A 26,470-nucleotide genomic window follows, 5' to 3' on the forward strand; every position below is an offset into this window, starting at 1 on the left:
ACAATGTAAGGACTGTACGAATTAATGTACTTTTACATTAATAATCATAAAGACATTATACATTATAATTCGAAAAAAATTATTCCTAGTAACTAGCTAAAAATAACTGATAAAAATCTTAATAGTCATTTAAAAATAATTTATAATTAAAACTATTGCATTATTTCGTGCAGAACAATATGCGAATAAATGGATTTTGTAATTTTATGCAGACAATTACTACTTAGTGCAGATAGTTTTATTTCAGAGATATGGTAATGCTTTTGTGCATTACAATTGAATAATAATATAAATAAGTAATACTCAAAATGCGATATCTGATGAAATTTTATTAGTATAAAATATATTTGGATAAACATAATTTATTGCAGCAGAAGGGAGAGGGACTTTTCAAAATGTCATTTCCATACTGTGAAATTGGTACTTGGAAACTGGGAATATTCACAGAAAATCTGGATAAGTTCGTACGCCTGCAACAACGAAAATAGAGAATCAGTATGTGGCTTAACTACCACTACGATTATTAAGCATCAATTCACTAGTATATAAGACATGCTAACTTGATTCAATCTTGATGTACCTTTTGAAACATTAAGGTCGGCATTGTCTAATGGTCTTTTCTCCCACATTGGTGATCTGCGCACGTTATATGATCACGACTACTTCGATGGATGGTCCACATTAAACAGTTGGCTTGCTATTTGTGACTGCAACATCGTCCGCCTCGCGCTGTTGCTTCTCAGTCTCATTTATACACGACGGGATCCTGCACACACTCGACTGCTAATAGCAACACAGGAGTAACTACACATACAACCATGAACTTAATGCAGCTCTCATGGCTAAAGCTCAAAACCCGGTGACCTAAATCCAGTTCTCCCGGTTTCTCACAAATACAGCAACTAGTGGTATCCGTTCATCGAATTCTATCCCTAATAAAATTCTGGTGGGATGTATTGTGGCTTAACTACCACTACAATTATTAAACATCAATTCACTAGTATATAAGATATGCTAACTTGATTCAATCTTGAGGTACCTTTTTTTAGATGAAGGTTGACATTGTCTACTGGCCTTTCCCCACAAGTATTTAACACAAACGGACAAAAGAGCTGGCAATGCGAACACCACTTTATTGCTTCAGAACATTCAGCGGGATACTGGTTTCAGTATTTCGACTCAAACAGCTCGAAATAAGCTCCATCATACAGACCTATGATTTCTGTTTGGAAGAAAAGGAACTACTATACTGCCTGCAGAAAGTGGTCATAGGACCATCTCAGATGGGGACGAGATGAGTGGAAGAACATACTTTTTACGGGCGAGTACACTCTGTGTATAGTGAAACAAAAGGAAAAAAAAGACATTACCCTTAATAACTTTTGTTCTAATAACATACAGTCGGACCACTATTTAACGAAGTCACTAAATCCTTATAATAAGTTCGTTATAAGGAAAATTCGTTAAATAGAAAGTTACCCTTTAAAATACTTAAATAACACAAATTAGGTTGTAAATTCATAAACAGTAGACATAATTAAAATAGCAATTCATACACCTTTATCTTGTAAACTAGTATCTACTATTTATTTTGTAAATCTTAACCATAAAAGAAATCTGCACGGAAAGCAAGAATAGAGCAAAACATTATCCAGTGTTAAATTATCATGCTAAATACATTTTCAATTTAGAAAAGGTTAAATTTATGTATAAAATTACAACTGCATTTATTATAAAAGCAATTTTAAACATACATTACGTTCTGAAGTTTAATTGATACTGATAAAATCCGTTAATTTTATTTGAGATTTTCGTTTGAAATGCAAACAAAATGGGAAAGGGATTTTGCTACGATCTCTGAAAATTAAGTGGCTTCGAAAATCAATTCAAGGTCATTTCCCCATAAAATAAGTTTGAAATGTTCTGAAATATTTCGGGAAATAGGGAAAGTGGATCTGGAAGAAAATTTCGTTAAATAGAAAAATTTACTTCGCTACTTGGAAGTTATTTTACGAAGAAATTTACAAAATGTTAAAAAAAAATCTCAAAATGGAAGTTTGTTAAATAGAAGCACGACTGTATTTTTCCGAACTGAAAATCAACCTTAATATTTTAAAAGATTGACCCCAAATTCTTCTATTTAATAAGTGCTAACTATTAATAAGTCAGGGAATCATCTCAGTAATTCTCATTATCAAGATGCTTTATCAAAACATCATTATCTATGCATTATCAAGATAGGCTCACTAATGGCTCAAAGTCATAGGACAATTATTTTCAGAACCTACTGCCTACTGTTTAGCTTATTTTCCAGATATAAACCCAATAGAACATATTCGTGGCATTCTCTCTTTGAAAATTTGATTGATTCCATGGGACATGGTTACAGTCAGGGGAAACCATAGTCTTTAATGAAACTCCTTTTTATCCGAGAAATTAAATTTTTGGTTTGTTTTTATAATATGTTTGAATTGAGCATTTTATTGTTTAATGACGTCAATAAATGCAATTTTTTTTGTTCTCTGCTTCTTTTTATTACCTCATATCTTACACCACTTATGCATCATATATCAGTCATCAAAAGTTTTCCTCATTTTAGATAATTTTAAGAGGCCTTTCTCAATTTTTGTATTCTTTCCATTCATTCCAGCTGTTGTTAATGGATGAAATTAAATAATTCCTTTTGTTTACAGATGGTTGTTGGTTTAATGAGGAGATAGTATCATCACCTGGATGGATGAAGTCACGTGGTCGGCTGGGAGCTTGCGACTTGTACCCTATACTCGCGAGTCGCTTGCTCGCCAAGAGAGTAGGTGCAGATCTGCAGAAGCTCGTCGAGAAGAGCATGGATTTAAAAAAGAGAGGGCCACCAACTTACCCGAGAGAGAATGTGTTTGCATCGCACCAGATTTGCTACCTTCCAAAATATTTTATACCCCGTTAGAAGATGTTGGCCAGTTTGGATTAGATAAGGTATGCTGTACGCAAAACATTTTAATATTGAACACAAAACATTTAAACTTTTTAGAACTTTTTGTAGGAGTTTTATTTTGTGAAATAGTTTTAGTTCTTACCCATAAATAATAAAACTAAGTACATCTAATACATTACAATCAATTTTGAGATAATTTTTCTGGTTAGGTAAGCTGTGTAAATTCAAAGGTTACACTATATTGATCGTCATGTCTATAATGCTTCTTCTTCAGTACTACAGTTTGTCGCAGGGCATGAGTCTCCTCCATCTGACTCTATCTGGAGCAGATCCCTTAGATTTCTTTCAGCAGAATCATTCCACCTCGTGGGGTCTTCCTCTTTTTCGTGTACCTTCTGTCTTTGAAAAAAAAATCACTAATTTAGTTGGATTAGAGTTTTTATATCTAAAGAGATATCCTAGCCATCTAATACTGCTATAATATTAACAAATTTGGAATGATGCAGTGAAGAAAAAATGAAAAGTGGCTGCTAAATTATCAAAAAATTGATCTTAAAATAAAAATTACCTTAACATCAAGCTCTATTTTTCTTTTTAAATATTTACTTTATTCCAAACTGCAAAAAAAGAAGGGAAAACAAAAAAAAAGGACTTGCTTTCTATGAGTTTGAAAACCATAAAAAAACATTGTCGCCATCTTAGTTAAAAAAAGAAATGGAAATTTAAGGAAATCTATCACTATGAGAATTAATTGTTCAAAAACTTTTAGCTCTGCTTTTTAAAAAGGTTTTATTGCTATATAAAATTATAATAAAATGAAAAATGCTCTCATGAAAATCATCGCGTTTTTCAAAATTTCGCCCCCAATAACTTTACCAGAATTAAGCTATTTTTTTTGTCTTTCTGTATTATTCTTTTACCGATGTCCATTCTAGAAAGTCAATTATGTCAGAATAGATAAGCTTCCAACTTACATTATCCAATGTCTCATTCACTAATAGAAGCTAAGCCTATTTAAGAAAAGAGCACTACCAGAAATTCTTTTTCTTTGGAATTAATAAATACTGGTTAGATGAATCGTTACCAGCGGACCTCGCTTAATCGATTCCTTGTTAAGTAGAGCTTGCATAATTAGAACATGCCAATGAAATACCCAATTTAGGTTTTCGGCCTTTTGTCCTAAATAGTAGTTCAACATCTTGACCTTCAGGAAATTCGTGTTGCTTAGGATTTTAAAAATAGACTGTTCTAGAAGCTATTCATTTTCGTTTCGTAAACTTATCGGAAGAACAACAGAAAAGTTACATTTTTTGTAAGTTTTATTCCTGATCGATAGATTTAAAGAGAATCTCTACCTAGAAGGAAATGAGGTTATTGAAGATTAAGGGTTGATTCGAGTAATTAATTGTACATGTCTGTTGATGAAACTTTGTATAAAATTTAAGGTTGATTTATTACCAATTAGACGACCTCGTAGCTTAATTTTTTTAAATAAATGGATATAAATTAAGATATAGGGCACAAGGACGCAGGGTGATTTATTTATCTTTTTAGTAAATATGAGAAGTCAAGATGTGATATATTGTCTTGCCTAGGGCTTCTTAGCCCTTTAAAGACCAGTTTTTTCTTTTTCAGTAAAACGCCAAATTACGATTTTAATGGATCAAATAAGGTAAAAATAACAATATTCTGCTAAAAAAAATGAATTATCTGGGCAATTGGAGGGGGGATTGGAATATATGTGTCCCACTGGGTTTTTTAGACAGGACGCATATGTTCCAATAGTATTTTCGTCTGCGAGATATGTATGTTCCGTTGGGGCCGAAAGGGTTAGCTGATTTTTTATACTCTAGAAATTTTTAAGCAGCGTTTAATATTCTTATAGTTACCTAAAAAAATTGACATAACATAAATGATTGATATTTGTTTGCAGCAATAAATATGTACTTCTAGTGATTTTAATGACGTCTTTTTAAAAAAATTATTTCCAATTTTGTATGAAATATTTGTTTGGTGAAGTAGGAGTTTTTCTAAAAAAATATTTTGGCGAAATCTCTTATTAAATTAATCTAAATAATCGAAGGAATACATTTTTTTTAAAGTTTCAAAGAGATATTGAAAATTTAAAATAAAACTTCCATTCTCGTGGAAAAGTTCTCGATAAAGTAGAAAAATTTAAGTAAATGTTTATGAAAATTGATCAAACCTTGGGAGGATAGAGGATTTCGGCGATACTAGCTTTAATATTTCGTTCAAACTGTAAAGATGTAAATTTTTTTGTTCAACAATATGCTTAAAATATCACTTAAAAGATTAGTTTGTAATAGTTGAATACCCGTTCTTCTTACGGGGGGGGGGGGAAGTAAACAGTCAATAAATCAGTTGTTGTTGTTTCTAATGCCACTTGTCAATACCAGCAAGTCTTCTTGAGGAAACCAGGCGACTTTAAGGCAGGGAGTGCGTTTCCTGCTTTTCAGTGGTCATCTATGGCCAGGAATACGACTTTAGCCACACGCACGTCACAACCAGTTTTAAAGGGTGAACCCATTCATTCATCTCCAGATCGTAATTTTGACCTGAACCAGAAAACGATCAATCTACAGTTCAATACCCCCAGAGGCATGTTTTGTTATGCGAACACGGAGGACTTTGTGAACCGACAGATTTAACGTGCACCAGTTACCATTTACTACACGGGAAGTGTTCGACCGGCTGGTCTTGACGTTTACCAACACAATTAATAAACCTAAAATAATGATTTTTTTAGTATTAATTTTTGTTATTACCGATGGCTTTACGCTATTAGATTAAATGAAATTCGTTTTAGTAGTTAATCCTATCAAAATAAAGATTACCTGCATTTAGATTCATTTGGCATAATGCTCTTGTTCAAGGCAAAAACATAATAGTCAAACTTTTTTCACAATTAAGTGCTTTTTTTATGATACTTATCCTTTTCGATGGCCCATTAGAAACCTCTTTTCCCTTCATCTTTATAATTGCATATTTTTGAAGCAGTTTTAATAGGTACCATATACTAATTGTACCAATTTTAGTGTACTTGGTACTAATTAAAACTACACCAATTACTGTAATACCGAAAGTGCTTATTACCAAAATAAATTAAGAAATGTTGCTGTCATTAATGAAATGGGGATTTTTTTAACGTGTCTCTTAAACGAATTAGTACCATTTGTCCACTAGTTAAGTTCTTTAGCACTTAGCTTAGCATTTTTGTTTTAATTAGTACCCATTATATACATATCAAAATTAATTGAGCATCATTGGCATCAATAATAGTACGGTGATTTCTTGCAGTTCCACTAAATGTATTAATACCTTATTGCTTTTCAGTACATAATTGTTTTTAATTACTTCTTTTAGAACCTTTTAATAAAATTAAGCATCATTAGCACCAGTAGTAGTATACAATAGTTAGCAGCAGTTTGTTTTCCTAAATAACTACTATTTATCCACTAATTTAACTTTTAGTACATAGCTTATTATTTTTTTATTTTAATTAGTACCTAGTATCAAAATTAATCAAACATGTGTTAATGTGTTAATTGTAGTGGTTTCAAACGAATGTGTTAATTGTAGTGATTTCTTTTCCATTCTCCTAAACGAATTAGCTCTATTTCTAAATTAGTTTTTCTTTTATGTGCCTAACTTATTTTTTTATGTCAAATATCTTTGATTTTAAATCATTGAGTTTTATTTAAACTCCTTTTTAAGGCATAACTATAAACAAAATAAACGCGTCTTTTCAGGTAAATTTAAGAGTGCTAATTTCGTGACGTAGTCTTTGCTGCCATGTTCAAGCTGATCATTGCATTTACCTGACATATAACATTTTTCAACATTTTTCAAATTCGTTAATGATTTTAGATGTAGTCTTCATAAGGAAAGAAAATATTACTTATTTAAAAATATAACTTCAGATGATTTTATCAAAGCACAATTGTGAACAAATAAAAATTGTCCCATTTTTAAATTGTTTAATGATTTTAAAAGCAGCTTTTCTGAGGAAATAAATATTTTTTTTTTTTTTAAACTTTGAAAATATTAATTTAGACAATTTCATAGGAAAGGAAATATGAAAAAAATTTGACCACATCTTGTGGATCGTTTTTAATTTTAAAGATAGCTTTAAAGGTTAAATTTTATTCGAAATTTTGAAAAAATATTTCCGCATTATTGGCTTAAATATTAATTGGCAAAAAATTGTGAAAAAATGCACATTTTTGTTTAATAATTTTGGAGTCAGCTTTGCAAGAGAAATAAACTATACTACATTCAAAATTGAAAAAGAATGTTTCAGACGATTTAATGGAAATGAAATTGTGAGAAAAAAATTTATTTTCATTGTCAGACGATTAGTTAACAACAAGCAACATTATTCTTTTTCATTTACATTCCAGACTTTCTGCGTGATTGCAAAAAGGTCTTCCAGTTATTATTTGTACAGATATTCTGCCGAAGATTCATTATTTCTTTTTAGCCCATGGTCCATAATTAGAAGATATGCAATTAGAATTTCTTGTCACAGGTAAGTTTTGATATCTTTTTATTATAAAACTATTCTTTATTACATAAAGTTTTCTTTGGCAAATTTTTAAATTAACAGTGTCGTTTGCTTATCTTTTGAAACAAGCTTTTGAATTCCTTGATATTTGATTTAAAATAGAGAATTGTTAAAAACAATAGCGTCAAACTTAGATCTTTTTGTCCAATTTAAACTTAGCAAATCTCTTCTTCCCCTCTTAACTTTTGATGACTGTATTTAACATTTTCTCTGAAATAAATTTTTTTAATTTTATGAACGTAAAAAGTTTTATCTCTTAACTAAAAACCTAAAATAATTTCTGATTTTAAGAATTTGGGTGTTTTTCTTTTAGGTATTTTGAATTAGTGGTTATGACCACAATTCTTATCAACTGCGTCTTCCTAGCTCTATCACAGCCAATTGAAGAGACCGAGTAAGTTTAATTTCAGAATATCTTTGAAAAAGAACTTATTTTTATCAGTAGGTGTAAATAATATGTTAAATATTTTTACAAACTGAGCAAAAATATTTAACATATTATTTACAATAATTACAATTTTAAATTTTGTGCTTTTATAACTACAATGATATGGAAATACAAAGTAACCAGATATGAAAATATATAATAACATATTATTAATCAAAAAATTTATACAATGTAATGTTGAAATTTTTAACTTTTATCTTTATTTATTTATTATTATCTCACATAGTTAGAATTGCTTTTTTTGATAATTTTTGTTTTAAATATGGCTTTCATTGTTATTTAGTTAACGGTTGGAAAATAACGTACTCGGGAATAACGTATGGTTGGAAAATAACGTACTCGTTCTTTCTTTTTCTATCTTTTTATTTTGTAGATTAGTAATATTCCTGTAAAGACCTTGTGCTAAGTGGCTACATTTAACGAGAATAAAAATGCTTTGAAACAGCTTCCTAATAATGATAATTTTTTAAGTTCAGTCACTTAACACTTTCTTTTCAATCTTTGATTGTTCTTAAAATTTAATTACCTTGATCTCTTTCATATTTTCTACATAGTAATGTATTACATTGGGGATCAATTTTTTTGTTGTTTTCTATTGCATGAGATTTTTTAACGAGATCCTAAGTACCTCCGTATGGCTGATTTCAAATCTGCAATCAGTTACCCTCTCTATGCTACAGTTCTCTTTAAATTAAATTTAAGAATGAAACTTTCAGTCTAATTTTTGTTGAAACGTAAAAGTTTAAAAACGCTATATTTAACAGGAGATCGCATAAATGATTAGGCAAACTTCTAGGGGAGTTAAGGCATATAATCAGGATTAAAATTGCATAGAACCCATGCCCGAAAATTTTGTCTTATTGCGCTTCCTTATTATGAACTGTTTCTTCGTGTGCTTCTGAGCATGTCATAATAGAGATGCATCCCTAGCCGCGTACAGCAGCATTTCTGAGCATATGTGCCTCCTGACGATAATTCTGATTTTAATCCTGACGATATGCCCTAAGTCCCCTAGAAGTTTGTCTAAGCAGTTACGCACCCTCTGTTATGCAATGAATTTTTTAAGTTTACATATTTCAATAAGAAATAGACAAAAAAAATGTCATTTATAAGAATCTGTTGTTTTGGGAACAAAACTAAGTTTAGATTTGAAATCCCTTATCCCAAATTAGGCAAGATCAAGTATTTGAATAAATACAGCAAAGAACTTGCTCTAGAGTGTTATGCGTTATGCTATGTAATCTTATTTTGATCATGTCTAACTTATAAACCATACCTTGATTTTGGGATGTTTACATTACAGATACGTGTTTCTTGTCATATATACCATTGAAATGATAATCAAAGTAATTGCCAAAGGTTTTATATTAAATAAATATTCTTACTTGCGAAATCCATGGAATTGGCTTGATTTTATTGTAGTACTTTCTGGGTGAGTAATTTTTACGTATCTTTGTAAATTTGGTAATAAATAAATGTTTAATGGTTGATAACTTGTTAAAATATTAGTCAAAAATAATTTTTCATCTAATTTATCTAAATTTATCAAAAATAAATAATATACGATAATTCAAAATAGTTTTTTTGGCAAAATGCTTTCTTGCTCTTGGTTTTTTACAGGTTATTTTTTACAGGTATATTACCCTGAGCTTACAAGCCATAGGGGTAGCTATAGGAAATTTATCCGGACTTCGCACATTTCGAGTGCTCAGAGCTCTTAAAACAGTGTCAATAACTCCAGGTAATTATAAAATATATAAGTTTATACGTAGTATATTATTAACACTTTGCAGAATTTTCATTAAAGATATTTTTCATACTTTTTTTCATTAATTTGTTTTAATTTAGGCCAAAATAAGTAAAAAATTATACTCAGCTTTTTAATAAATTTCGGTTATGAAATAAAGCATGTAACACCGGGTGTTCCTTTCTGTGTTAAAGGTAAAATTCTCCGACAATTTTTCTAATTTACAATTATTCGTAGTTATTTAGATCTAAGAGGAACAGAAATTCATTATTGCTTTTTTTTTAATTCACAAAATCAATTATTGTTAAATTTTTGAATGTGAATGAAACAAAATTTCAAACTACTTTTTTGAATTTTATATTTTAATAAAAATAAAAATCCGATGATCTAACAGACATAACTATTAAACTGCTTTTTTTTATAATTAAATCATTATTTTTGCTTATTAAATCATTATTTATGCTTAAATCATTATTAAAAAATATATAAAAAGGAATACCGACGACCCATCTGCGCCGGTTAATAAAAACGAAATTATTTTAAAAGCGATAAAATTTTTTAAATAATTTAATAAAATCGTCTCATTTCATAGAAAAAAAAAGTTGTTTTTTATAAATTAATGCTGGAATAAATACTATAAGTCTATTGTCTTATGGCATTATTTTAAAAACTCATTCACTAAAATTATCAATTTCGAAGTAAATGTTTTTTTAATATCAGTTATATTTTCTATATCTGTTTAGCAATAAATATGTATAAATTCTTATATGGTTTGAAACCATTCTGTCAAAATTGCTAAATAAAATCGATTTGCCATAATTTTTATTTCTAAAATGTATCTTTAATTTATTTTAATTGTAGGACTTAAAACTATAGTCAATGCCATGCTGCATTCAATGGGGATGTTGCTGGAAGTTATGACATTAACAGTGTTTTGTTTGATGGTTTTTGCACTTCTTGCTTTGCAGGTAGTTTTCTGTAGCATTTCGTTTTGAGTTTTCGAATGTAATTTCGAACTATTAATTTATGTTGTAGGAAACTAAATTTCATTAAAGGAAATTCGAGAATGCTATTCGTGAGAAATTTTTTGTTCCGCTTTGTATAAACTATCAATTAATGCTTGTAATTCACATTTAAGAAAAATAAATGAATAAAAATTATTATTATTAAGATTTTGATAAAACTATACCTTCTTAATGTTACCTTGTTAACCATGTAAAATAAGATTAAATATTCGAAACTTGATTGCTCGTTACCTGTTGAGTCAGTTGTAAATTAATTATATTGTCAAATCAATTAAAATCAAATCAATCAAAAATTAAACTGATTGTATACGTAGCAATTAAAAAAGCTAAGGATAACCATTGCTTGGGTTCTGATAACGAGAGCGGCATTGATATTTTTTAATTAAAATAATTTTAAATTTTTCCAAAAGTGTTTTAATGAAAAAGATTACTTTTGTTCTTTTTTAATAAATTTTTTTTAAATGTTTATATTTTAGTTTTGTTATTTACAGTTGTGTTTACAGTAATTTTGAGTTTTCTAATTTTTTGTTTTTTCTATCCTCTATAATTTAATTCACCTTTTAAAGTTAATTAAGAAAAGATAAATTAAAAAAACAGCAAAATTATTTAATTAATTTTCTTATACTTTCCGAAAAGCCATAAAATATTCAATGTTATCCTGATATTTCCATTTCCTTTTATTATTTATTTTTCTTATATATTTTAATTAAAAGATTAATTAAAATATATTGTACAATATTTTTTTTATTTGAAAGCTAAAGTATTGCAACTAGTAAATGCTTATTATAAATTACAATAGAACAACACTAATTTTTCTGATAATATTGTTATTGAAATTACTCTTGTTTGTTTTGTTACTCCCTTTAGTTTTTTTTTGTTGGCATTATAGAAAGAAGAAATATTTTCCCGCACTAAAGGACTAATCTTTCATTCTTTGAGAAAGCAATTACCCATTTTTTTTCGTAATCTTTACTCAGACGAACACACATGTCCTATTTGAATTACTATTCCCATTACTTTCAGGACTAAACATATTTTTAAAGGTCAAACTCTATGTTCACTATGTTCTACGCCTTATTCAAATATTCAGGTTGATGTACTTATTTCGGGAATAACTCAGTTTGACGAATATGTAAAGATCCAATCAGACTTTCCTTTTAAAAACTAAATTAAATGTTTGAATGACACGTGTCTGTTCATGTCTTCATAACGACTTTAAAATACTATTTATACAAAACTATCATATTCGTGGCAAGTAAAATATGTTATATGTTGTGCAATATGGAATTTATAAATTTACTTTCACTATTTAGGAGAGTTTTTTTTCTCCTGAATAATATAAAAAAGGAGAACTACACTTTAGTTTTTAGATTAAATGAATATATTTTTAATAAAGTATTGTAAAATAGCAATTAACGAAAATAGCCCTTTTTTAAGAGGCCAATCAAGCGTAAAATAAAAGTTGAAATTTTCAACCAATTTTCATTTAAAAAATATTTTGAAATTCTTTTTTTAAATTCGATAAGTTTTGTTACATATTGTATATATAATTACTTATTGCATAAAAATTGTAGAGTGTTATTTATAATATCCATTTTTTTAATGCTTTTCGATTAATCTTTTTTGATTGGTATTAAACTGTTGAAAAAAAGAACTGTTGAAAAATGTTAAACAAAAAAAGTGACTTTAACTTTTTTCACTTTTCTTCAAAACTGTTCCAACGAAATGCTACAGTTTTATGTCAGATTTGAATTAATTTACTCATAAAAATGTCTAGGAATAATATCCCAATAAATTTTTTTCCAATATTAATGATTGTTTCTCTTTAGTTTTTAAAGTTTAATAAAGGAAAAATGAGAAAACACAATTGAAAAATTAAGCTTTATTCAATTCGATTCTTGAAAACTGAAGTAAGGATTAAAAAGCATATAATAATGATAATAAATAATATAACTAACTCTATAAAAATTTATATTAATAATTATTTAATATAAATGACTTGAATAAATAAGAAAGCTTTATTATTTCCTTATTATTTATAATTGTGGTATTCTGTGAGACAAATTTAACATAAGTGCTAAATTAGAAACTTAGATATTTCTACTTACTCATAATTATTGACCATCAGGAATTTCCCCCTCAATTTTCATTATATTTAAAAAAAAATTTCTGTATTATTCAAACCTTTTAAATTTGTAATAATAAAAAAATATTAAAGGAATTTTTTTTTATTATTTATAATTTTAGCTTTACATTGGATTATTACGACAAAAATGTGTTAGAAGTTTCACATTCGGGAATATTTCTCATCGAGCTTATCATCTTCATGTCAGTAATCGGTCATCATGGCTTTTGGACGTCGATGGACAACCAACTGTGTGTGGGAACAAAACAGGAGCTAGGTAAGTCTGATTTTTAGTTTTTTTTAAAGTTTTTTTTTATTAATTTTAATTTTCAGAAAATTCATATTTCCCTCATATATCAACTTTCCCTTTAATAACCGATCTGTACATATAAGAGGCACATAGGGTGTTCCACAATCACCACCCCTAATATAAATTTTAAAAATTCTGTTAAAAACGATGTAAAAAAGTGAAGGTAAGTACATTAAGGATCGTAAAGGTAAATAAGTAGTAAAGTAAATAAATAGTAATAAAGGTAAATAAGTAGCAAAGATGAGCAATTAAGATTTAATGCGTGGAAAAGAACGCAATACTCTATAGCAGAGGTCGCCAAAGTGGTCTATATGGACCCCCAGGGGTCTATTTAAGAAAAGCGGTGGTCGATCTGAGACAGGGGGGCGAATGGGGGTCGATCCGATTCGGAAGGGTCGATTGTGGGTCGAAAAAGTTCTCAATACGCAAATCATACATACCTATCTAAGTATGTAACATTTGTGACTTTTTTTTATATAATTGACTCAATATCAGTTTCTTTATAAAACATAAATTAACAAACGTATATTTATTGGGGTGAAACAAGTATTTACGTACCACCGCTCATTGGCACGAACTCAGCGCAGTTTATAAGTCATATGCATATGTGCGCTTGTCCAAATGTCACGTGTGACGAGCATTGACGTTACAAATGCAAATATCATACGCAGTTTCAGCTACCTTTGCTAACTGTGTTGAATATTTGCAGTGTCATTATTAAAACTTTTACAGTTTTGGATAATTAGTTATTGTTTCGATAAAGCCATTCGTTTAGTTTAGATATCAATTTCAATTATCAATGCACAAAAAAGAAGGTAAGCATTAATAATATGGATTAGTACAGTCCGAGACAAAAATATAGCACACTTTGTATTTTTTTACGAAAATTACAAAATTGACCAATTTTGACGAAAATTAAAATTGACCAATTTTGAACCCAATATAGCGAACCTTGCAAAAACAACACCAGGCACACCCATCTCATTGATCAAGAAACAGTAAATCTTTAGTTACTTTACTTATTATATCTATTTATGCATAGTTACTTATTATTTAATAATAAGGTATTTAAATTTCAATATTAATATATTTTTCATAAAACTATTTTTATACAATGTACTATTACTTTAATAAATGTTTAAAATCATAAAATAAATGTACAAACACAGTATCTAATAGAGTTTTATTTTAATTAGCAGAAAATTACTTTTGTGGGGGTCGATTGAGATTTCGAAAAATTATATAGGGGTCGATGATCAATGTTGGCGATCCCTGCTCTATAGGAATCTTTAGAATCTCTAGTGAGGAAGGGAAAAGAAAAATTTCAAAACCAGGTTGGTAGCATTATGAATTGGAGGTGTTTCTAATAATCCTATTTCAACTCCTCTTTTTCTTCGGCAATCAAACATGTTTTGGTAGTTTTTTTTTATCATGTCTTTCTCAGTAGGAATTTTTTTTCATTTCAATAATGCGTTTGTTTTTTCCACTTTTAAAATCAATGCATTATGAACATATTATTTGTTTAATTTTTACTATTTTATTTTTTCATAGAAAAAACGTTAGTGGAGTACGGTTCATTAGTTTCTAATTTAAAACATTTCATCCAAGAGTTTTAAGTACATTTTATTATTGAACTATTCACGAAGTATATTTTTTATATGAGTAGGTCTTAGAATTTTTTTTTTTAACTTTGGCTAAAAAGTTTGGGTATTTTTTTCAATTTGCGATTTTTTTAAAAAAATATACTACTTTAAACACGATTTTTTTGCATGTAAAATACTGCGTCACGTTTAGTTTCAAATGCAGCAAAATAATATTTCATAATAAATGAAAAACCTATGATTTTCTAAATATATATTCCGCAAAACCATTTCTCGAAATTTCTTTTCAAGTTACAATTTTTTACGGGTACTTACTGTATAGATCTTAGTGAAAATAAAGCCTCTAATGATATACTTTTTCAAAAACTTGAAAGAGGAAAAGCTATTTCTACTTATGTTGTTAGCGTGATGATTCCTATCAAAATAAAACTACCTTTGCTGATAGAACTCTTTCTTACTAAAATCAATAAACAAAAGACATTTAAGCTGCGTCAACAGTGTTATTATTTTATATTATTGCAATCATAATATCATATTTTATCCCCGAAAAACTTTTCTATAGATTCTTGGCATCTTTGACATATGCTGTCACAACTGTCAGAAAAATTCATAAAATATTCATAAACTTTCCGAATCTTAATTAAAGTAGAGTACATAAGATACTAAGATAAAGCAATTTTTATTGACGAAACCAGCCGATAGTTTATTATATTTTTGCTCCTTCAAATGAGTTATTATTAATAATGTATTCGTCTTTACTCATTCACATTTTCTTTTGTTAAATAATCGAAACTTTTACCTTATTCACTTTACATTACACTTTACCTTATTCACTTTATGTTATTCACTTTAACCTTATTCACAAATTATTTTTAAATTTTTGAACTTGGTAATTAAAATAAATGATTGTAAAACATATAGTTGTTTCTCAAATATGTTTATTACATATGAATTATAAATACGTTTAAAATAGGATAATTATAGAATTTTTTTTTTGTCTCTTTTCGAACTATTGAAATTATAAATAAATGGGTCAAAATTATGGTTATTTTACCATTAATTTCAAAATAGTCATATCACATGCTTGTAAGTAGTTATAAAAATCAAATTTCATTTCAGTTTGAGGATCTCAATTCAGGATCAAGTAAAAAATTTTAATATTTGCTTTCTATGAGTTTTGGTGTTATTTTAGAATAAAGGAAAATAGGGCAATTTACTAGGCATTTCGAAATTGAATAAAATAAAAAATATTCTTTTAAATTCTGATTTCAAAGTTTGCTTTTAATAAATTTGAATGTGATGTGATATATGTGAAAAATATCTTAGCACAAGTGCATAATATTTACTACACACATTGTAAAAAAATTTTTTAATTTACAAAAGGAAACTGTCAGCTTGTGTGCCGGTATGAAACAGTTTATTTTGCAAAAAAAATACTGTTATTTAAAAATGAACGCCTGTTTTAAAAACAGATAAGTACTATTGTTTTCTTGCTTTAACAAACAAACTCAGTTATTTTAATAAAAAAATTTGTTATTTTAACAAAAAAAGAAAGAAAAAAAGAAGCCTCTATGAGATACTTACGTCAGCATTGTGATCTAAATAAAAAAAAAGGTAAATTTTGTACTGTGTTAAAAGCTAAGTTAAAACTTTTTTTCTTAACTGATTTGAAAGGAATAAATGAAACTTGAAGGGAATAAATTACAAATACTTGCTTTAAAAATAAATTTTTATTATGTTTCTAAAGAAAATTCATCTCAACCTCACCCTGTAAGAGATAGAACGAAATGTCACTAAGCGATTTTTAACTACAATTCTATAAAAGATTAAAAATACGGAAACGATACGATAATCGATTTAAAAAAATTATAAATAATAATTATACTTAAAAATATGCAAACGATAGTTCTCTGTTGTAATACTTTGCATACTGAATATGGATAAAATTAAAACAACATGGAAGATTTCATATATTATAAGCAATAATAATTTGTTTCCTTCTTCAATGAAGCACAGCAATGGAACATAGAATCGAACACACATTTCTGTGATTCGACATTAAAGAAAACGATTTATTGTAGTACCGGAATGAGTGTAGGCCAAGTGACGCTATTTGTGCTTTTTTCCTTTGTTTTGGCTTTATTCAAAAAATTAGATAGTTAACGAGTTCATTTAATTGACTGAAGCAATTATGCGCGTGTAGTTACTTTTTTTAAACATTCCTTCTTTTTTAACTTTAAACCTGACAAAGAAGTAAACAGAAATACATAAATGCTCATGATGTTATGTTATTTAACAGGAACTGCCCAGAAGGATATGTTTGTCTTCCAAACTTAGGAGAAAACCCGAATTTCGGTTACACAAATTTTGATTCCTATGGCTGGGCTTTACTTACTGCATTCCAACTTATCACTTTGGACTACTGGGAAGACGTATATAACAAGGTACATTACTCCTTATCGTTTTATTTATTTCAAATTATTAAAATTAAAAAAAGAACATACAAAGGTGATTTCATGTTTATAGAGTTGTTTCTTATACTAAATTACACTTAAATATTATTAAAAAAATGAAAAAATCTCGTAATAGCCAATTGTATGTAGCCAATTAGGAATCATATAGCTTAAAACTCCACATTTCAAGATCAATGGAATGATGGTAGCAATCAACGCGCCATCCACCTTTATTTCCCGAAAAGCTGGTTTCCAGAGATCTGAAGCTGGAGTGGTTTCAAGCTGCCGGTGTCAGTGTCTTTCGTAGTGACTTTTAGTGTCTTTCATAATGACTTTCAGTGTCTTTCATAATGACTTTCAGTGTCTTTCATAATGACTTTCATCAGTGCTCTCATCACTGAGTCTTTGAAACTCTATATATAGTTTTAAAAAAATCCTAAATATATTATTATAAAAATGTGTATTTTATTTGGCGAAATGAAAGTATTTCGTTACTGCAATGATGAGGGGGTTTGCTTCTTAAAATTTGGTCTTGTTCACCTTCCAATAACCACGGATGCTGAGCTGGCATGAAATTCCAGGATGCCCTATCCTAAAATGTGAATATAATAGAAAGTAGGCATACGGGAAAACGGAAATTCTGGTAAAATTACCCTGTGTGGCATTTCAAATAAAAATACAATGCTTAAGCCATTCATTTGGTAATTTAACCGTTCATATAGTAACGGTTGACTATAAATTCTGGTTTTCAAAATTATAGTTCCTATTACCACGCATTTTGTGGAAAATACAAAAGTGAAATGTAAAACTTAGCGAATAAACGGTTTTCATGCAATGCTATAAATCATCATAAAATTCTATCATCAATCTATTCATATTCTATCTATCATCATAAAATTACCAAATTTTACCACGTTTACTAAATTTTATAACATATTATAAAACAATATATTGTTAATATCACTAAAATCATTACCAAAGCGCTTCTGTAAAAAGTACCGAGAATTTCAGTCTTCCCATAGAGCCAGAAACACTGTAATTTTACCATATTCTAGTAATTCTGACCATACTTTTTTTTCTTAAGACTTTAAAATTATGCTTTATACTTAAACTAAAGATGTAAAATAAAAATCTCAAGTTTATCTTTTTGATACGCGCTTTGAGGCTCCAAATTAAATTCGATAAATCAAAATTTATGGACTATTAATTTATCCAAATTTACTAAAAAGCACTTTCGTTTACTTTAAGAAACCAATCTGAGTTCATTAATCTTTAAAATCGTTGTTCACAGATTAATGCCACGACAGGTCCTACAAGTGTGTTCTTCTTCATGCTTGTCATATTTTTTGGTTCATTTTATCTCATCAATTTAACACTTGCTGTGGTAGCTATAGCCTACGAAGAGGAAGCTGCAACAACTTTAAGAGTAAGTATAACTGCTTTTTACATATTTATTATAAACTCGCTACTTTTGATTACATAAATATTCACAGAAAGTATCAGACATTTGTCTAGCTAAAAAATAAAATAATCAGATGTAAAGCATTTGCAGACAAATTAAATAAAAAATAATTGATAATGAAAAAAAAAAGCTTTTTTTAATGCTCAAGCAAAGATCAAGTATGCTCAATGAAATGATTTAGAAGTAAGAATGACAGTCACTGTCCAATTTAAGTTGTGGTCCATAGCTAAACAACCATGTATACAGAGATATCACTTCAGGAAAGTGCCATGCTGACACGTTTTCTGGAGTGCAAGAGATTAACCATCATGGATTGCACATATAACAGCGATCTCTTGGATTGCACATATAACAGTCCCCAAGCACTTAAGTGTGCATTTATAAAATTTAGTTATAGCTTAAAAGGAATAGTAACAGTTACTTTTAAGTAAAATGTCGTGGCTAATACGATTCAAAGCATAACTGAATATAGATATCATTTGTATGTTTTTTCTATTAATATTAACTTTCGTATAACTTCATATCCTTGAACAGCAGTAAATGATATCTTTTTTGATCGAAATGTAATTGTTGATTTCAATTTTTTACATTTACTGAAATATAATCAAATAACAGTTTCTCTGAATTCGTTTTCATTGTGTTAATGAATTCTAGCAGAAAGTTAGTCTCATATTCATTTAGTACAGTAAAAATAAGGCTTAAACCTGGCATAAGAATCAGGCTTAGACCATAGAAGGAAGAATAAGGCTTATGAATCATTTTACCCTTCGAAAAAATGATGAATTCTCCTTGAAACTTTTTTTGAAAAGAACTCTCCTTGGCACAAAGTCTACGACAGTCTGCTGCTATGGAAACAAGAAACAGCGAATTCAAAGAGGGGAGCTTCTCTCTTACCTGATTCACTTTCCCTCACTGACCTGACGCAAAACCTGTCAAATATTGACTCAACTTATACTTACAACTCAACAATATTACTTCAAAAAGCTAAATGTCGCAAATATAGTGCTCCAGACGAATGGTGAAGGGAGTTCTTTCCAAAGACAAACTTAGAGGTACCTTCTATTAGTAAGAAGTAAAAAATTGCACGACCTCTCACGTCGGGTTTTGGTGGAAGAGGTTGAAAAAGGGAAGGTAAATATTGCAATCTAAAAAAAAGAAAATAAAAGAACGGTATTTTTTCCGATGTATTTTGAGACTGAATAGAATGGTATCAAGCTACAAAAAACAATAAAAGTAATAGTTTAGATGTTATATTGGTTTGTAAGAATAAAAATCTAATGTTTTTCTTGCATCTATTTGTACATCTGACATAATAATCTAGAGAAATTGAGTATTGTTCTCGTTTTCAATCACAATTCAAAGCACAATCAAACCCAAGTCAAAAGAACTATAATAGCTCAGAAGTTGAAAGAGTTTTATGCATAAAAGGTACTATTATTAAATTGCACTTGTTTGCATTTTTGGCGTTGCTATTTCGTGTCTATCATTGCTAGTGAGGTAAAAAAAAAAACGTAACCGACATAACTTTTTCTCGAAACTGACCAATGACGTATTTTTAAATTATGACATATCTTGTCCTTCTTCTAAGATTTCCAAATTGCTTTGTCAAATATTTTCCAGGAGCAAGATCGCATTCGCAGATTTAGAGTGAGTTTTCCAACACGATTGTATTCAACATTTCTGGCCTTACGAGCTCAAACTCAGGTGTTTAGACATCCTTTTAGCAGAGTTTCTCAACAACCGCAGAGATGGTGCAGTCCAAGAAAGGGTGCTGGGCTTCCCAATTCCACAAGAATTACTACTACGAAAATACCTGTACCTAGAAGTGAGTCCTTCAGAACAACGCAACCCACTGCTCAAAGTAATAATGCATTTTCATCTATCTTTTTTTTCTTCCTTCTTTGCTTTTTTTCTGATTCAACAATTTGTAATTACTAAGGCCCGGATTTTGATGACATTTGCATTTTTTTGCATTTTTTGCATTTTTGGACATTTTTTGTCTTTTAGAGCATTTTTTTAGATTTATAGGGCATTTTTCTTTAAATTTTGGGGCGTATTTTGCATTTTAATGCATTTTTTAAAGTTTTCTGTTAATTTTTTCCAATTTTTATTATTTTTTATCAATTTTCATTATTACACTGGCTTCCAAACAATGAAGAAAATCTATAGGATATTAACAGGTGAAGCAAAATCTTTTCAAATTGAAGAAGAATTGTCAGTAAGTGAGACCGTCTTTTTCAAGTACGCACCTATAACATCAGTAGACGTTGAAAGAAGCTTCTGCAGGAATGAAAATTTACTTTCAGACAAGAGACGCTCGTTTACATTTCAAATTATCAAAAAACATTTAATAATCCAATGTAATTCTGATATTTAGTAATATTATGAGATGGAAGTTGTTATATCCATTAAAGTTTCTATACAAAAGAAAAATATTTTGGTGTCAATATATTTTCCTTTTTTTGTTATTTTAGGATATAAAACATATTTTTCAAACTTTAATGAACGTAGAACAAGTATTGCATTGCTTTATATTTTTTAAATGACTCATAATAATTTTAAAGAGCAAAACATTTTTTTAATTCCATATTTTTACTTTATTTAAGGCATTTTTTGCACAATTTTTGCATTTTTAAGGGCATTTTTTGCATTTTTCAAGGGCATTAGTTGAGATTTTTTAGGTCATCAAAATCCGGGCTCTAGTAATTACATAATAAATATTTCTAATAGCATTATGTATAGAAGTTTAATCAATAGTAGGGTATTTTTTAGAATGCTAATCTAAGTCAATTGGTTGATAAAGTATCCGACAGGTTTCGACACAATTTTAAAAAAAACAGTTTAATTAAAATTTTAATTTTATGAATGGTAATCAGGGATTCTAAAATTATAAATTTAAAGTAAAGCTTAAAAATTTTTAAAATATTTTTCCAAAATAAGGGCAAATTTGAGCTTAAAACTTGTCATGTTGTGCAAGCAGCTCTACAATAAATTGTAATGCATTAATTTCGAAATAGTTATTTTTCTGTATCAATAATGTAAATACCTGTGTTTTAAACTGAAATCTTAAAAAAAAATTAAAATAAAATGGAAATAAATATTGAATTTTTTAAGGAAAAATTCAAAATATTTTCACTTAAAGCTTGATAAAGATAACAAATTTGGACTTAAACCTTAGCTTTTAATTCAAAACGTAGCTAACATTATACAAAATCTACACACAAAATTTCTAAGAATTCTATGATAAATTTTTTCTGCAATGTGGGTTAGCGTAAATAAATTTTCTGAAAATACAAATTTTTCAGAAAATGCATTTAAAATTCGAGAAAATTCGGACAGCAAAAAAAATTAAAAATTTGAAAATTAATATCTGAAATTGAATTTTATTTGTCTTAAATATATAATTTCTTCAAACATAAAAAGGCTAAAATACTCAAAACGTGAAAGAAAAATTAAAAATAAATATATATATTAGTTTCGTTTTCGGGAGTTAACTTCGGGGTTTGGTTTCGTCTGTCTGCAAACGAAAAAACAATGATAACTTCATTTCTGAAAATCGGAAACATTTAAGGGTTTTGGAAAGCTAATATACTAAAGTAAAAATATGAATAATATTAAAAAAATCGACATTTTCGTCGAAATGATCTATTTTTACATAGTTGGATAGCTTTGATTTTTAAAATTAAAAGAAAATACATAGGAAATACCTTGTATTTACAAATCTATCTTTATATTATAATAAAAATGTTAACATTTTAATTTTCAACTAACGCACGCCTTATTACGATAGATTTTTTTCTTTTAAATTTTTTTTTTATTTCCAATGCAGCAGGCGATACGGACATTATCCTAACGCCGTACAGAGATCAAAATAAAACAAAAATACAAATACAGAAGGAGATGAAATATACAAAATACAAAAACAAAAGCAAAACATCAAACACAAAAATTAATTCAAGAACTTAAATTGAACAAAAGTTCTCTGGCCTCCCAGTATCGGGAGTAGATGCAGTTCTTTGTGAGAACTGAACAGTTTAGAAGATGTCCAGCATTCATCGTCGCACCACTGCGGCAGAGGGGGCAGGCAGGATTATCCACTATTTTAAGACGGAAAAGATGGTCGTATAAGCAATCGTGCTTGGTAGCAAGACGAAAGGCAGCTACAGCACTGCTTCTTGGGCAATCGGGGAGATTAAAGATGTCATTTCCCCACGATTTTTCTTTTGTTCGTTCTTTTAGCAATGATATATGTGTTGTTTTAATTGCATGATTAATCATTAATGAAGTGGACTTATAGCTAACCAAGTTATTTGGGGCTTGATTAACAAAGCAACCTTTTTTGGCCAGTGCATCAGCTTTTTCGTTGCCAGGGATACCACAGTGGGATGGGATCCATTGTAAGGCAATCGTTTTATGTTTTTCACCTATCTCTGTCATTAAAGATCTACATTTCACAATGGACAAAGAGCTAGGGGCTTGAGAGTAGTTGGAAATGGCCAGAATCGCAGCTTGGGAATCCGAGAAGATGACAGCTTGATCGTAAAGAGAAGGACGAGCATTTAAATTAGTTAAAGCTACTTTGATTGCCTCAACCTCACCATCAAAGGCGGTCTTGGCTGTTCCCAACGAAAGATAGTGGGAGAAATGCTCACAGAAAATACCAGCACCGGCAACGCCATCCATCTCAAGCTTTGAGCCATCTGTGTATACGTGCAACCATGCTTCAAGAGGAAAACGATTGTGGATGGTCTCCATGCCCGCGCTGAACAAAGCTGCTGCACAATCCTGGGCTTTTAAGACAGGACTCATAAGGTCCAGGTGATATAATATTTTGCTAGCTTCCATAGGATTTAAGGGGGGGAGCAAAGGTTCAATCCGGGAAGATATATCAAATTCATCCATCACTTTTAATACAGCTTGAAGGTAGCCGTCCTGTGTCTTCAGCCTACGAGGTTCAGATTCGGTCAACATATCGCTATGAGGAAGACGAATCAGCCTCTGATAAAGCTTCAAAGCCGATTTCTTTATTTCATATTGCATAGGGAATTCATTGGTATATAGTAGAAGTGCGTCAATAGGTGTGGTCTTGACAGCACCGGTGACAAGACGAAGTGCATTATTTTGCAGTCGTTCCAGTCTATTTATACCTCCCTCAGATACTGTAATAAGAGGAGCGTTACAGTAAGTCATGACAGGTTTTATAAAAGTCTTATAGGTATCAAGTAGAGTTGTGGTAGCACAGCCCCACCTAACTCCTGCGAGGCGTTTAAGGAGTATCATACGCTTCTCAGCCCGTTGCTTGATATCATCAATATATAATTTCCAAGTGAGTTTACGATCGAAAATTACTCCCAAGTACTTAGTACTTTCACTACATGGTAGGGCTATATTATTATACGATATATGTAGTTGTAATGGTTGATGACATAATGAAAAGGTTTGGTAGGTTGTTTTCACCGTGTTGACGATCATATTGTTTTCTAGACACCAGGAATAGAGTCTGGACATGGCGTTATTTAGGGAAATTTCAAGTCTCTCGTTTGCTCTTCTTTTGGGGCTAGATGTCCAAATAACATCTGTAATTTTCTTTTAAATTGGTAGTTTGATTAAAATAAATGCTCCTGTAGGTTGGTTAGTAAGTTAACTTGCAAATAAAAGACGTAAGCCAATAATGTTTTTATTTTCAAATTTCAGGTCTGCTCGAAATTTTTTAAAGCATAAATGAAACTTGCAGATGTAATTTCTTTTTAATATTTTCACATTTATGCAAAATATCATTTAGATGCATGGTTCTAAAAACTGTACTTTTAACTATAAGCACTTCTTACTGTTACTTTTCGACATTAATGATACATCAGAAATTGCAAATGAGTTTTTTTTCTTTCTTTCGGGAGTATAATTTTACAACTTTTAACCCTTTATAAGTCCGAGTACTTTAAAAGGCAAATTAATATAGATAAGCACTAAATCATTTAAAATGCAGTATTTTTATATAATTTTTCAAAATTCTTAAAATAATGAGGTACTGGTATATTTTTGAATTTTTGAAATTTTTAGCATAATGTTTTAAAAGTTAAAAAAATTTTTTTTTTAAAAATTATTAATATAATTAATTTTGTTCACCAGGAGTTGGCACTTGGCTCCGCCTTCATCACGTGTAATTCGACGATACTTTCGCTATTTTTGGGAGAAGGATGTAAACAATCCTGAACAAGGTTGCTATTTGGTGATAGTATGACGAAAATATTTATTTCGCAATCTTTATATGTGAATTTTTTTAACATTAAATATTTCATAAATTAAATATTTCTCTCTTTTTAGTGGATAGTTTGTCTTCTTTTGAGACTCTTGTGGGGAAAATACAGCAGATTTTAAATTTAAAATATATTTTATTAGAGCTAGAGTTGCGAAAGATATAATAAATAGCACAATATAAAACGAAGTAACTGAAAAAGAATTCCCTGTTTTTCTTTGGTGCGCATTGAGGGTTGTTTCATTTTCAAGCACGGAGTTGTTTCTCCACTTACTCCCGTGCTGAAATAAACTCTGCTATCGAGGAGGTAGAGTCAAGTGCCAACTCCTGGTGAACGAACTATATTAAGGCATAAAATTTTTTTAATTTAAAGTGGTGACTGTTGATGGCATCATCAGTGGGAAAAGGGTTAATGTATAGATTTTTATGCTCCTAATATTTTTTTAAAATGAAGACCGTCGCTGTTTTCTGAACACCCTGCGTACTCAGATTTAGTAAAGTATTCTTGCAAAAACTGTTTCAAGCGTTTATGAACTAAGAACGTTCAAATTGCTAAACCATTGAACATTTAAACAGGGTAAGTATGCTGTTTGCAGGTCGAGTTTTTACTCCTGGTGAGACTTTATATGAAGAAGATGAAGACGAAGAGTGTTCCTCTCGACGACATGCGAAGTCTTCTACTTCCACGTGCTTAGGAGATACACCGGATATTGTGATCAGTACAGGAGGAACCCTTCCATCTCTTGGCAGAGTATTACGAGACAACTCACGACAAAATGAAACAGTTTGTAATGATTTACTTAATTTTTTTTTATAAATTTAAGAAAATTTGATGGACAATTGCTAAAGAAATAATAAACGTTAGAAAATATGATATGAAATAATAAACGTTGGAAAATTATAAAAATATTAAATAGAATAAACGTTATTAAAAGCATTTCAAGGAAAAATTGAAAAGTATACAGTTTATGCAACACTGTAAACAAGAAACATCGTTATTCACTTCGAAAACATGCAAGTTAGAGATATTAGACGACATCTTTCAGGCGCTCAAAAATAGGCGCTCATTTTCAAGACTTGCCAGATGTGAATGAGAAGAAGCAAAAGTGATTTGTACTATAAAAATATAAAGTTCCAACAAAAATGGTAAAATTGAGATGCGAAACAAATATAGAAAAACCACAGTAACCGATAGAGAAAAAAAATATGAAAAACAAAACAAAAAAACTTACAGTGGTCATTTTTGCTTCACACCTTTTTTCCATTTTCCGTTAGCAACTTTGCGTTTTTTATTTTTCAAATCACTTTTGTTTGTTTTTTCTCATTTACGTCTGGCAAGTCTTGAAAATGAGTGTCTTTTATCGAGCGCTTGAAACATTTCAACTGTTATTTCCAACTTTTATATTTTAGAATTGGATTTAGAATTTTAGTCAAGTAATACCTTACTGCTTCAGTTTGTAGGGATTATTTATTCACAAAAGAATGATCGTGTTAGCAAAAACAAAGGTTTCTTGATCTCTGGGTAGAAT

At 29.4% G+C, this 26,470-nt stretch overlaps 1 protein-coding gene across 1 annotated transcript in view; it reads left to right on the forward strand.

Moving 5' to 3' along the window:
• The window catches only part of LOC107444465 (sodium channel protein 1 brain), a 71,178-nt gene that overhangs the window by 8,588 nt on the left and 36,120 nt on the right, over positions 1-26,470 (forward strand). The window contains exons 2-12 of the mRNA XM_016058615.3: positions 2,694-2,973; positions 7,354-7,481; positions 7,831-7,911; positions 9,269-9,397; positions 9,600-9,706; positions 10,574-10,680; positions 12,985-13,139; positions 17,073-17,217; positions 18,518-18,652; positions 20,309-20,549; positions 25,538-25,725. Coding sequence (XP_015914101.1) covers positions 2,734-2,973; positions 7,354-7,481; positions 7,831-7,911; positions 9,269-9,397; positions 9,600-9,706; positions 10,574-10,680; positions 12,985-13,139; positions 17,073-17,217; positions 18,518-18,652; positions 20,309-20,549; positions 25,538-25,725 — 1,656 coding nt within the window. The 5' untranslated portion in view covers positions 2,694-2,733. The remainder of the gene's footprint in view (positions 1-2,693; positions 2,974-7,353; positions 7,482-7,830; positions 7,912-9,268; positions 9,398-9,599; positions 9,707-10,573; positions 10,681-12,984; positions 13,140-17,072; positions 17,218-18,517; positions 18,653-20,308; positions 20,550-25,537; positions 25,726-26,470) is intronic.

Source organism: Parasteatoda tepidariorum, chromosome 6 (assembly GCF_043381705.1).
Source record: "Parasteatoda tepidariorum isolate YZ-2023 chromosome 6, CAS_Ptep_4.0, whole genome shotgun sequence".
NCBI classification, from domain to species: Eukaryota; Metazoa; Arthropoda; class Arachnida; order Araneae; family Theridiidae; genus Parasteatoda; species Parasteatoda tepidariorum.